Here is a 15,219-nt window from a genome sequence, read left to right on the forward strand (position 1 = left end):
TATACCTACACACACACACACACACACACACACACACACACACACACACACACACACACACATCTAGACTTCAGAGTACATGTTTCTATTTTAAGGTACATTATTCAAAATCAGAGGTGAAATATTTTGTTGCTTTGAATAAAAATAATATATACTGTAGTAAAAATTACTTAAGCCTATTCAAAGTAAAGAACTTTGATAGGAAAACAATTTAAATTAATATTTTTGGTAAAATGACCAAAAAATTACCCATAAAAGACAATGTTTCTCCCACAACTTCTACATCAGTTAAATAATCAGATAAAACAGTTTTAAACATGGTAATTTATTTTATGCAGTTGTTTAAATCCACTTTAAAAATGTTCAAAAGGCACTTTAAGAAACATATTTAAAAATACATTTCTCTGACTTATCGGTGATCACTTAAAATAAGCAAGTCACCAGACATTTTTAAACCATTCATGATACTATTATCTTACATAATTTTTAATTCAAAAACACAACTATTCACTGTGTAATATAGCACACTGCTTAGCAGTAAGATTAGTTTCCCTCTAATAATATACTTTATATGGACTATTAATTTGCAGAGCCCTGCAAAGTTATTTAAACTGATATAAACTGAAAACTAGAGAAGGTAAAGAAGTCGAAATAGAACACTAGTGTTAGAGTTGGTTTCTCTAGAGAATTTCTAAAATTTCTTATTCTAATCTGTATTAAAATTATATTTCAACTCCAATATATAAACAAGTCATTTTCTTAATCAATAGAGGTTACGTTTAGCATAAAATAAACCACAGGTTGCCCCCCAGATTTCTTGAGTATGTTTCTGTCAGGCCTACTGTAAAGAAGTAGAGAAATGAGGAAAGTGAGTTTCTTGTTTGTTTTTGAGAAAAAGGAGGTGGTGGTGGTGGAATCCAAATAACTTTACTTCATTTAATAATTGTATATCTAGAATTTGTTTAAAGCTGTGGACTTTTAAGTAGGGCAAGTATCCTGAGAACCAGCAGGCTTTATTCTTGGATCTTTACTTCTAATCTCATATGGAAAATTAAAATTAATAGGCATAAAATGATAAGTGATACAAATTCTAATCACAAATAACAGACAAATTAACCATGTGAAAGCAGCATTAATAGTTAGAAAACAGAAATTAGTTATAAAGGAAATAAAGAAGGGCAATAAATACAAAGAGGCAGAAACTGTCAAAGACAATAAATTAACTGAACAAATTAAATGGTGACTAAAAGGATAGACTTGGTCTAATCAATAGAGGGATTTTTTTCAAGCCTCAATCTGGTAATAATATGGTTTGATAGGCTCAAGGAAGTGAAAAATCAATACTCAAGAAAGAATTATGAAAAAAAGTCAGCAAATTTAATGTTCAAATCCAATTACCATATTTCAAAAAATATTAAAAACTGGTCAATAATTTATTTTTGACTTTTTTTTACAGTAGTTAACAAAAACTTCTCTGAAATTTAAGGTATTTGAAAACAAATAATTGAACTCTGGCCCAACAATCTGCTTTGTATCATCTATGAACCTCCCAACTGAAAATATAAGTATACTATTATTGGAGAACATAATATAGCAAAAACTTTATAAGACCACACTAAGATCATTTATTCAAATGACAGAGATCTTAATTTAAAAGGTAAGTCATTATCATCATGAAATCTGGTTTCAAGTGATCTACCAAATACTTGAAGAATTTTTTGCTTTATTAGGTCATATAAAACAATTAACTGATTCTTGAAAGTGATGAAATTTTGATAGTATGAATTAGCAAAAAAAATTCTATAAATGTTTTTAAAATGTTTTCATAAAATATTGTAAGTGTTTTTCTACCTCTATGTAAAATTTTTTACTAACAACTGTGAACATTTCTGATGACTCATTTCAGTGTGCTTTTAATGAATTAGTATGTACTTATTAGTACTTAATGAACCCTTGCTACCTCAATGTGAAATTACTAAACTTGGAGATTTAAGATTTTACTGTGGGCTCTGATATTAGTCACTCTGAAGAAGCTAAAGAATTTTGCCAAAATGAATGATCCACTGACCCTTTAAATCATCTTTAAAGTCTTTTACATTTAATACAGTTAATCTTGGACTACATATATTTAAAACATGCTTTATTTAAATCTTTGAAAGATGCCTTACTTATGGGGCAGTGATCCTCAGCATGTTTCAAGGATTATCTGCATCAAAATCACCCAGATGTTAGGGCAAAGGTTTCAAACTGAAGGGCTTGTCTAAACATAACTGCTAGTCTTCCCTGCAGAGTTTCTGATTCAGTAGGTCTGGGACGGGGCCCGGGAGACTGCATTTCCAAGTTCCCAAGCAATGCTGATACTACAGGTTGGAATCACACTTGGTAGGAATGCATACTCTTGGGCCCCATACTAGATTCAGAATTTCTGGGATTGGGGCCTTAAAATCTGCATTATAAGAAGCTCCTGGGAGCTTTATATGAACCACAATTTGAGAAGCACTATGACAATCTAGTTAATTTTACTATTACTGGCCAATGTATCAGATGTCACACGTCAATAAATAAAAATAGAAATAATGCTAAATGACTAACCTCAAGGCTGACATGGTACAAAGAACACACAAGATTTGAGTATAAGTCTTAGCTCTGTTACTTGTCAATTTTGTGACAGTGGAACACTTTAATTCTTTGAGCCTCAGTTTTCTCATCTATCGTATGGGAATCACATCCAATTTGTGAGGATTAACACTAATGTACACAGACTATCTAAACACAGTACTTGACATACAGTAGGCACCAGATAAAAACTAGCTATTACTTATAAGAAATGTACAAAATATTTCCTTCAATATTTGATTTGATTAAAGCAGATTTTTCATTCATTGAAAACAAATACTTACACTCCAAGTTAAGAGAATAATAAAACCTTAATCTTATTGCTCCACACTCTGGGCCAGACAGTATTCTAAAAGCCATATGTATATTCACTCATTTAATCCTCATAAGAATCCTGTGAGGTAGGTAGTATTACTGTCCCTAATTTATAGATGAGGTAATTGAGGCACAGAGATATTAAGTAAATTGCTGAAGGTTACAAAACTATAAGTGATGGAGCAAGAATTTAAACCCAGGCAGTCTGACGCTAGACCACAGGATTCATCACAATGTTAATTTCCTACGAGTAAATTTTAAGGTTTTTGGATGTTTATGATAAACCATTTATACTTCTAGTAGAGAAAAGTAGCATATATGGACTCAAATAAATTCATATCCACACCAAGGTGAAGAACCGTTCAAAGAATAGAATAAATGCCTTAATATTGGCAGATGATACCACCATGAAAACAACAGTAAACAATTTAATAGGTAAAAATTGGTGTGAGTTTTCACTGTGTGGACAGAATATCCATAATTAACTACGAAGATGAACATCCTCTCAAATATAGCATCCAAAGAGGTCGTGGTTTTGACATGTTTTGGCACAATAAATATAAACTATTTAGCTAAGCAGCAGAGTCAATGGCGTTGATAGCCATGTAAAATAAGCATAATGATAAGCATAAATGTAAATTGTTTGTAACATTTAAGATAATCTTATAGAAAATCTGTAAAATATTTTTTATGATACACTCAGATAGTATTGCTAAAGATAACAAAAAATAAAACACTTTTTTCCTTCCAGAAATTCTTTAGAGGGTCACTAAATTGGAACAAAACATTTATGAATGTGTTTTTGATGACAGTCTTGAATGGGTATTCTGCTCAGTGTGAATTATCTACCCACTGACAAAACAATCATCCCTAAATAGTAAGTCAGCATCAAAAGTCAGGCTGTTATTTGGTCTTTTAACACCTGACATATTTCAACTCGTTTAAGCATTCTGCATTTTCTAATTTATTTAATTAACTCTGGTCAAAATCTTGCATTCATATTATTTTGCCAGTAACTAATAGCCATCTCAGATGCTAAAAATGAATTTCAAAACTCTGCTTTAAACAAGTTATGAAAGGCACAAACAAGTTCTCATCTCTCAACAGGATGAGAATGAAAGGAACTGTAACTATGTAGTTAGAAAGTTTTAAATAATTGATTAAAAATGTCGCTTAGTAATTCCTGAGAGTGGCACTGATATAAGAAAAGCATTTCCAACTAGCACAGATTTACTATTTATTAATTACCCATAATTAATAATGGGTAGATATGGGAACAAAATATTTAAAAATCCATGTTTACCAAATGCCTTGAGTAAATAAATATTAATAGTTGAAAATGGTATCCAAGAATGGTTAAACACATTTAGAAGAGACAACAGGGACTCAGTATAGGCATACCTTCCTTAGAGATATTGTGGGTTCAGTTCCAGACCACCGCAATAAAGTAGTCTCACAATAAAGCGAGTTGTAATCTTTTTGCTTGTGGAGGTCTTACCTTTAATTTGTAAAAAATGTAACATATATGAAGCACAATAAAGCAAAGCGCAATAAAACAAGGTATGCCTGTAAAAGATTAATTAGAACCAAATATATATAAAATACAGTCAAGGCCCATGACAATTTCAAAATGTGGTTTTATTAATGCACTTTAGGACAAGTGCCATTCTTATTCTACCTTCTTCTGGAAGAAATACTGTCAGTTATAAATAGTAACAGCAAAATGGTGATTAGCCAAAAACTGCACATGGGTATGTGTGGGCAAGTTTGGTTCATTTGTGTCATACTGCAAATATAAACTCATGTCTTGAGTTTATAAACAACACTGAGCAACAATATTTCCTTCTAAAATTTTCTTTAAGGCAGATCTGTTCAGCATCGTGTGTGTTACTAACATGGTGCATTGCAGTTTTAGCAAATTTAACTATTTTTATTTCCCAGTGAAAATAATACATGTGGTCAGGAACAGACAACAAAATCTCTTTTCTAGTCCCTCTGCCTGGCCATCATTATAAAAACACAAGTTTTTCATATACATATATATATATATATATATATATATATACACATATATATATTACTGTATCAAAACACATTTTAACAGATTTTGCAGCTCATTAAAGCTTCAGTTTACAGTCATTTATATGAAAGATTTCTAATATGGAATGTTCACTCAGAAAGAATTCCTCACTGGAATTCCAGTGTTCTTTATCAGAAATGCAGAAGTTCTTCTTCAGTGCAATGTGAGACATTTTACCTCTGTTCATTTATGTTTTCCTTTCGAGGTTTCCCAATTTTACTTTTGGATCTTCATTTTTGTAGGCTCGATTTATTTCCTTTAGTATATTCTCAGGTAAGGCAGGTTGATATCTGTATAAATATCCATATGGACGAAGATGATAAACGAGGTATTCTAACTCATACATAGTTGTAGGATCAACATAGTGAAAAGAAACTGCAAGATCAGAACAGCAACCAGGACCCTAAAAAAGTAGTGGAAACAGGTATTACTAATAAATATCATGTTATCAACATACAGCATTCACATACTGATAAAGGAAACACTAATTTTAAAAGAATCCAATAATGAAAGCTGGCAAGGTTTTAAAGAGGCACCTAATTTATTAGACCTGTGGAAGAATTAGTTTCTAATGATTTAAAACCAAACATGACATTAATAATATCTAACTGAAGTAATATTCTCTCATACTCAACAGCGTTTTAGCAGAAAAAAATCTTGAGACTTCTTTAAACGAAAGGGGCAGCCATACAAACACTAAAGCTCTACTTCTTCAAGTTTTGCTTTCTCTTCATGTTCTCACTATAAATTTTTGCTTGGCTCTTTAGAAAGACACCTTTGGAGCATTCAGTGACAAAAAGCCTTGCCTACTATGTTAGCTATTATTGACAGGCGGCCCTCAGTAAGTCAGTTAAACCTTTGGTTATATAATTTTCACTCATTACTAAACAGTTGGTATGAGAAAGGTTTAAAACAAGACAAAAACAAAATAACAAAAATACAACAAACAGGAATGAAAAAGCATGAAAATAAAAAAACTAATCACAGAATTAAAGTCATAGGAGATTTGGGGATCAGAATTGGCACCTGGAGGATGTTTCACCCAGGTGACGCCAAGAAAATTTGACTCTAATGTCTTTACAAGGACTCAAGGAGAAAGACAGTCTGGCAAATTCCTGGAGAAGATTCATAAAGACATATTAAACTAAACATTTAATGATTCATGCTTGGAAGTATGTACCTTACAATGCAGTAAAAATTATCAAGAAATTGTACATTATATTTTCTGTGGCCTTCTCTTTGAACTTCTCCTTTGAAACAAACACTGGATATGTGAGAGTCTTGGATAACTATGTAGATACTGAACAATTATCTGGTGCCTACTTATATACATTTAGGAAATAGGAATAAATATGAAAAGTAAACATATAAGTCAATTTGTGATTACCCAAACCAGCTCTGTCCAATAGATGTATGTGAACCACATAATGCAGTTTAAGATTTTCTAGTAGCTACATTTGAAAAGTAAAAATAGGTAAAATTACTTTGAAGGTATTTTATTTAATTGAATAAATTCATGTTATTTTTTCAATATGCAATTAATATTTTAAAACTTATTAATAAAGTCATTCTTTTTAGTTGTGCTAAAGGCTTGAAATCAGGTGTGAATCTTATACTTACAGCACATCTCAATTTTGACTAGGCACATTTCAAGAGCTTAATATAGTTAATATATGGTTAGCAGCTACTGGACTGGCCAGTATATATTAAACTAAAAAAGTAGAACAATAGCAGTTAATTTTAAATTGCTGATCCTCTATGGAAGCAATTTTATATGAACTCTAAAATATTGTATTAATATTTTTGATAAGATTTACTGCATTATGTTACACTTTATAGCATTATTGTGTACTGAATAGCTAGAGTATTGTTATTACTAAGCAATATAAACAATAAAAGACAATAAAAAATAGCTAGAATTATTAGAAATAAAATAGTTCTATGATTATGGTTACCCCCAAAACTTAAGAGTCAAGTGGAAAATCATCAGAAATAAAGAATCCAAGAATAGAGCAAGATTTTTGAGATGCTTTAAAAAAACTAGTTTTCATACAGACCAGTTAAAAAGTTTTAAGAAAGAGCCCAAGTAGAATAGTAACAAAAATATTAAATATCTAAGGAACACTTAAAAGAAGAAAAAAAGATCTGAAGAAAACTATAAAACTTTACAAAGGGACCTAAAGAAAACAAAAAATCTTGGGCAAAGATGTTCACAGTCCCTAAATTAACAAATTTATACACAAAGATAAAGACATGAGAGTTGCCAAAACAATTTCAAAGAAAGAGAGAGAAATAAAGGAGAGAAATACACTCTTAGATTAATAACTTAAATATTCTGTAAAGCTACAAGGTACAAACAACATGGTGCTGAGTCAAAACCAAATAGAACAATGGAAGAGAACTGAAATTCCAAACACTGATCCCACTATAAGTAATGCTATAGTGTATGATAAAGGAGGTATTTTAAATCAATAGTAAGACTCAGTAAAAAATGGAACTGGAATAATCAGTTAACGATTTGGAAAAATCATGAGCTCTCTAACAACCATATGCCAGTAAGTTTCAGATGTAATATAAGTAAAATTGAAGAATAGAATAAGTCATATCTGATCAGTTCTGACCTATGAAAAAGGCAGTTTCACATGTAGAAGGATGGATATATACACAAACATCTATGTATATTTTAAATTCACCATAAGACTGCAAATTCTCTGGTGAAAAGTCTTTTCCTATGGAATAGACTCACTTTAGGGAAGGAGAAGGTGGCATGAAAGGGAACTCTATGAAGAGTAAGTTCTAAACAACCAAATTAAGAACATAATTCTTTCATCAACTAGAATATCTCACACCCTGACTTCCTAGATAAAAATTTTTTACACTGTATTTTTAGTTATTACTACAGAGAATGTATGTGTAAGATTTAGGATGGCTTTGAAAATAGTAACTCACTTAGGGAAGAGAAAATTAATTAAACGATGGATGAGTAACAATACAAGTTTGACTTCACATTGAGTTTATATAGAACCTTCGAAGAGAGAAGCAGCAACATTAGAAGGTTGGGTCAACTTTGGTACTCCCAAGGCTATTTTATAGTCTTCAATATAATGAATAAATTTTTATAGAAAAAAACATAAATTTTGCCATCCACTTTAAAAACCACAATTTAAATAAAAGATGCACTATAAAAAATATTCATTTTGTTCATATAAAGCAAAAAGTTAGGTATACATTATTTGTAGTGGAAATTGTAGGGAGCATTCTTAAAGGATAAAAAAAGGAAAAAAGAATATTTTACTGGTTACGAGATAATGATAATTATGATGTCCCTTTACTATTACTGTATATGAACCCAATATCAGATACTCTTGGTGAAAATTTTTATGCATTTAGGTGTATTTGTTACATGTATTTACAATGTTCTTGAGTTTTTGTATGGGAAAGAGTGCAGAATTACGAGTGGAAGTGGTCAAGTATTCTTGGAGTGGTCAGAATATACTAAGAAAAGGTTCCATTAAAAAGTATCCACTAAAAACAAAAATAGACTATAAAAAGGCAGGCTTGAGAATACATCTGTTTTATAGTCTAGGACACTGTTGCACCTGCAGTAGCAATAAAATGCTAGCATAAGGTTTCAAACAGCCTCATTTTATAGAACTGACCTTTACAATGTTTCTTCCTTAAAGGGTAAATTTATCCCAACAGAACATTTATTCTAACATATCCTCTCACCATCCCCCTTTTGGGCACTTATCTCATTAACCGTAGAGGGGAAATCATGATGAAAATAACAAGAGCTTGTAGAATCAGAGTGGTTTGCAATACTCCCTAAACTACTTAGCAGGAGAGGCAAGTCACTTTCCTGAGCTTCAGTTCTGTCACCTATTAAATGCAGAATTACTATAAGGATTAGTTATGGTGTCTGTATAAGTACCAAGAACACACTGGCGGTGACAGCAGCAGCAGAAGCAGTGGTGAGTTGCTCCAAAGTTTCCTTTTAAAGCTGATAACCTAAAGCTTGGGTCAGATGTTCTAGGTCAGGGCATTTTAACTTCAGTACTACTGACATTTGGGGCCAGATAATTCTTTGTTGTGGAGGGCTGTACTGTGCATTGTGGAATGTTTAGCATTTAGTGGGTTTCTACCCACTAGATACCAATAGCAACCTTCCAGTTAACAACCAAAACTGTCTCTGGATTTGCCAAATATTCTCTGGGAGGCAAAAGAAAACTCCTGGTTAAGAACCACTATTCTATATGCTGGTTTGAAAATACTGGCTTGTGAAGAAGAGAATGGTAGAATGAAGTGTCTTATTTGTATCTTAGGACGAGAGGAAAGAAGGTACAGAGTCCTAGTAACTTGCCCAAAGGCCTTATTAATAATAGAACTGAGTCTAAAAGCTACGTTTTGTGACTGCTGCTCTCCTTCAGTCATTCACTGTAATGCTCATATTAGTGAAAAACTGGCAACAACTTACTAATATATATCAGCAGGAGAATGGATAAATTACAGATATTCATATATTAGATTATACAGCAGTCTAACTTAATAAAGCAGATACATATATTAATGTTGATAAATTTTAATGTATGAAAAGGGAAAATGTATAAGAATATATATGGTATAATTTCATCTATTTAAAAACCTGCAAAAAAAATGCTATAGATTATGGGTAAACATAAAAACATCCATGGCAGTCAAAAATATTATATTTATGATCATGATTAACTTTGAAGAAAGAGGCAGGAGAACTGTGTTGGGGAGGGTACACAGACCTAAACTGTATCTATATCTTTTTCTTAAAAAAAAAAAAATCTAAAGCAAATGTAGCAGATTAATATTTGGTAAAGCTAGTTGGTAGGTATAAGATACTATATTCTCAAATTTTGTCTGTACATCTGAAATATTTAATAATGTACTTTCGATAAAATTCTCAGAAATGTAAGCTAAGGCATCAAATGAAAGCTAAGGTTTATTAGGTACTTACTCTGTGACAGGCACTGTACTATATATAATTACAACTGGATGAAGTATATCAGGTCTATTTTACAAATGAGGAAACTTATGCTTGGTAGGTGGGCAAATTCTGTCCATCCAAGATCATTCGACTATTAAATGGGAAAGCAGGATTTGAACCAAGGTCTTCCCAAACCTTAAAGTCTTTTCATGCATTGTTCCTGAAGACTAGAAGTCTCTTTAGTCTTCTTCCCATGGGCTTCTAGCCAGCTCTCTAACCTCACTCAGTTTTCTGTTCAAAAGTCACTCTTTAGGGAGGCCTTCTTTAAACTAGATACCCTACTCCCCTCTGGGTCACTCTCTTTCCTTTTACCTGGCTTTTTCTTTCAGGGCACATGATTTTATATAAAATCATATATCTTAACTAGTCTACCTGTTTATTGTATGTTTCCTCATCCAGAATGTAAGGTTCATGAGAAATGGAACTTGGCCATATTTACCACTCTATTCTCAGTGCCTGGCATATAATAGTACCAATACTTTTTGAATGACTATTGATGACACTTTTATTTTCATTTACTTCATCATATTGCCACTCTATAAAAAGACAAAGGGAGATTCCTAGTGGTACTAAAGAAACATTCACGCATCTCAACTAGGTTTTTTTTTTTAAGGTAACAAAATTCAGTCTAAGTATTTATACTGTAATACAATTTCTAAACTTACCTCTACAGGAGGATAATAGTTATAATTCCAGTACCAAAAGGTTCTAGGTAGATAACCCTTGATTAAGTGGTGTTCTGGTACAAAGGGATGAAAAGTTTCTTTCCCAGTGGTATCTCTGGAATCTCCTGCTTCTACATTTATAATTTCCATGCATTTCCCCAGTGCTAAATCTTCGATGGAGGAACTATGTGTACATTTCTCTGTTTTAAACGCATCGACAAATCTCTTCAAGGCTTCTTTGCTCAATACATATCCTGCTCCTCCACTCATGTAACCCTGCTTTACATAGGGCTTAAATCTTCTCCCAAAGTATATGGGTTCTTCAGGGTTGTGTTTTGAGAGAAGCCATCTCAAATTGTCTAGTATAACATATGTATCATCATCTGCTTTCATAAACCAATCGGCATCTTCTAAATAATGATCATGAACATACTGAAAAGCTTTAATTGTTTTCCAGTATAGTTGGTCTCTGCCTTCTCTGGTTTTTAACCCCACAGCAGGGAAGTCTTTATTTTCTTCAGAACTCATAAACAACACTTTGTTACAACGCTGGGCCCATGTAGCTTTGACATGTTTAGCCTTTTTCTCTAGATTTTGAGGCCCTGTCATAACCCAGCAAAGAATTTTAACCTTCTGATAGAGGTTTCCAGCGACGTCTGTGTTCTCATCTATTAAACAAAAATTTTAAAAGTTATATTTACACATATGTAAAATCCAAATAAATTATTCTGAAGACATTTTCTTAAACAATTTCAAAAAACAGCCCCGCGTCTACTTACTTATTTATCATTAGTGATTTAGCTGAAAGAAAGCAAAACTCAACCTAATATGAACCGACATTATGATTTATTGGTTTCATGTCAATCTTATCCAGGAGATCACTGGAGCTAACAACAGTGTCACTATGACTTAAATTCTTATTATTATGAACCATGGTTCATTTCCAAACACTACCAGCATCACCTGGGAGTGTGTTAGAAATGCAGCATCTCAGGTCCCACCCCAGACTAACTGAATCATAATCTGCATTTTAACAAGTTCTCCAGGTGATTCACATGCATTTTAAGCACTACCTTAGATAATCTTTGCTTTTCACTCCATTCTACAATGAAACTACAGCAGGTTAACAGAACATTGATAGGAATTTTTCGCTGCTCTAAATAAGCTTCTGAAGGGCAGGAAAGACATACCACTGAAGTGGCAGTTCATTTTGAAGCTCACAAGAGTCCACTGTTATGAATTTCTACAATTACCCTGAGGTGCCTTTAAAGAGGCTTTCATAACTACCCCAGTTTGATGGAGTTAATGGTTAACGTAGAGCTGACATTTCTGATAGTAACATGCCTCATTACGAAACGCAAATAATGGATGAACAGGTAGAAGCAGTATTTCCAAGATTGTTAGAGTAGTGTTTTTCAAAGTATTGGTTTGTAAAGAAACATGTAAGGAGCTTATGACAGAATATAAAGCAACATATTAATCTTTTCATTGAGGAAGTCTTGCTCCCCCCATGGCAAAAGTCCTAAGCAGTGAGCTTAACTGATTTACATCCTGGTGCAAGTTCCTTATCTGTGTGCAGACAGGTAACAAACAGCTCACAGACTGTCAGGCCAGGACCACGTACTGAGTAATGCAATTGCACAGGAAGAGTTTAAACGTAAAATTCTAGATCAGTACTTGGTAAAGGACAAATTTTTATTTCCAATAGTTAAGAGATCTATACTTTTATAAATATGCTAAAAATAAAATACTGAAATATAAAAATTAAAAAAATATATCAAATACAAGCCCCAATAAGTTTTTATATATAGATTTAGACGAAATTACTGTCAAATTACCATAAAAGTTTCTGTTTAATTACAATTTCAATACTTATTTAGTTGTAGATCAGCATGAGTCTGCAAAGCCACACTTTGTGTAGCAATGCTGTAGGCAGAATCCTGAGAAAGCATATCCTTAAAGTTAAGGTCAACCAGTGAGTTACAAAAATTTAGTCCTGTGAAAAATTAACAACGGGAAGCATAAATTTCTAGTTAACTGACTGAGAGAATAGAATAGCAGGGCATGAAAATAGACTCATGCCTCTCTGAATATTAAGAATTCATAATCTAAAAACAGACAAAATCACCCTATTTTCAGTCAGAGAGAATTCAAGTTTCTTATATTGAGGAGCCCAATCTCTTAGCTGTACAGATATACCAAATCCTGGATGGATCGGGGAATTGGTAGATATAGGAGACTCCAATATGTTTCATTTAGAACAAGACTTTCTCCCCACTGTTGGGATTTGGTAGATATTCTTTCTCATTCTTTCAATTATTTACTCATTAATTACTTTGAAGGAGATGAAAAGAAGAATAAGACACATGTGCAAACCAACACTTGCCACATACTAAGAGAAGCTATAACAGTGGTATGTACAAAGCGTTCAATGTGCCAAGGGAAAAGAAAGCGGTTGCTGATAAATCCTATAGAACAGTGCAATGGAACTTGGCTAGTACAGAGAAGGGGAGATAAAGCAATAGTAGCAAAAATAAGAAATGATGCAGAAGATAGGTCTTTAAATGAGTAGATGCTCACCAGAAGAAAGGACAAAAGGCATGGTGAAGTTTGGCTGAGTGCAGATACATGGGAATAACTGAAGGCCTGAAATAGGGAAATGCACTATAGATTGAGAGAAGAAATCTGAAAAATGGTAAAGAAGATGACTTGTTAGAATTAAGCGATAAATGGGATTGGTAAGTGAAGGAAAGCATCTACTATAACTTCACAGTTTCTGGCTTAGGCAGATGGTAATGAGCTATGTACAATAAGGAATATAGGAGACAGATGAAGTTTTAGAAGGAGGAAGGAAAAGAAAAAGTGTTTTATTTGTACATGTTAAGTTTGAGAGGAACAGACAACTTTTAGCATATCCTACATTTTGTGGGCTATCGAGGAGGACAAGTAGGTACCTAATATATGTGTCTGTAGTAAGGCCAACCAAGTGCAGCCTACTAGGAGTAGAGGAGCCTCAATTCAATTGATCATTTCAAGACCTGGAGTGATGCTACAGAACAAAGGCACAGTGATCAAACTGCTTTACTGTAAGAACCCAGAGCACCTGCTCAGAGATGAATCATTGTTATATAAAACATTCACACAACATAAGATAATTTACAATAGTATGCATGTGTTTGCTAGTTCATAAAACTCAACCAAGATTTGATAATTTGCCCTCAACCTCTGCTTGAGAAGGAAACAATTTACAGCCAGAAAGATAAGAGAAATAATGCTTAATGGGGACCCTCTGCACCCTATAATTCTAATTGTTTTCAAGTTGTATTCTTTTGTATATTCCTTTCTGTCAAATCAACCATAAAATCTGCAGAGGTCTTTTTATTGTATTAATGCTGTCTCATAGTCTTAAGAACTGGGTTGAAGATAAAGACAGTAAGGAATAGGTGCAAATGAAAATTATAGGGTTTGATGATATCACACAGGCAAAAAAAAAAGAGCCAAAGTACAGAAACTTGTCATTTAGCTCTGTGCCCATTAAACCAAAATTTAATGGGCACAGAGGACTCAATTGAGAAAATCTGGTTAGAGATCTGAGGCCAGGAGAAAATGGAGTAATAATAACACATCCCTAGTATTCTGCTTCCCTAGTTCTTTATGCTTCTCAAAAAGAGAAAAGATTAGTGATATTAGCTACTGATAAAAATATAAACTGAGATTTATATATACCTCTTGAGTTTCTCTAGGAAAACATGACTAAGCAAAAATTAAGACCAAAACAATAGCGGAAACTAAAGACACAAATATGAACCATGATAACAAAATTAGACAAAAATTTCAGAAATAAATCTAATCTGAACAAGTTTGCCTTTTGCCAAATTACAGCTTCTGAACTATTTCTACGAAAACTGCATACAAAATTAATACTTTAATACCTAAACAAATCTACGTTTCAACAATGTGTTTCTCCTGATGCAAACTGAGAATTGTCATTTCATATCTGGAATTAAGCTCATTTTCATCAAAAAATATGATGTGATATAACAAAATTTATATAAATTACTTTCTAATTCTCTTAGCACTTATATAGACTAAAAAATACTGTGTTTACTCCTTAATAAAGTAAATCATACCTTTATGTTGGCTAGCATCTGCATTGAAGTTCATCTGTCCTTTTTGATGATTCTGTCCATTATCATCTGAATGCCTAGCATGAGGATCATTATGAAGAATATTAGGCTGGGTGTCACCCTGTTCTCCCAACAAAATACTAAATAACTGAGAACATAAAAAAAATCCGACTGCTGATCCACAGAGGAAGGTTAAAAAATTCAGCCAAGATTTAGAGGCCATTTCCCGAAAGTGTATTTCTGTAAGAAAAGAAATTAGCAGGATGTTATAAATTATAAAGCAATATACATACCAAGAGCAAAAAGCGTGATAACTCTTACCTATACTGGAAAGTTAATTCCTTCCATTTAAGAACATTTCTCAGAGCATTTAATTTTAATCTATGAGTTTATCCCTCTATT

At 32.7% G+C, this 15,219-nt stretch overlaps 1 protein-coding gene across 2 annotated transcripts in view; it reads right to left on the bottom strand.

Annotated features, from left to right (window-relative positions):
- Nucleotides 1-309: 309 nt before the first annotated feature.
- Nucleotides 310-15,219, bottom strand: part of C1GALT1 (core 1 synthase, glycoprotein-N-acetylgalactosamine 3-beta-galactosyltransferase 1) — a 32,273-nt gene continuing 17,363 nt past the window's right edge. The window contains exons 2-4 of one of the 2 annotated variants that reach the window (XM_039878027.1): nt 14,821-15,057; nt 10,691-11,358; nt 310-5,414 (exon numbers count right to left, since the gene is read on the bottom strand). In XM_039878027.1, the coding sequence (XP_039733961.1) occupies nt 5,199-5,414; nt 10,691-11,358; nt 14,821-15,057 (1,121 nt within the window). In that variant the 3' untranslated portion in view covers nt 310-5,198. The remainder of the gene's footprint in view (nt 5,415-10,690; nt 11,359-14,820; nt 15,058-15,219) is intronic. The other variant, XM_039878029.1, reaches the window with a different exon arrangement.

Source organism: Pteropus medius, unplaced genomic scaffold (genome assembly GCF_902729225.1).
Source record: "Pteropus medius unplaced genomic scaffold, Ma_sr-lr_union100, whole genome shotgun sequence".
Lineage (NCBI taxonomy): Eukaryota > Metazoa > Chordata > Mammalia > Chiroptera > Pteropodidae > Pteropus > Pteropus medius.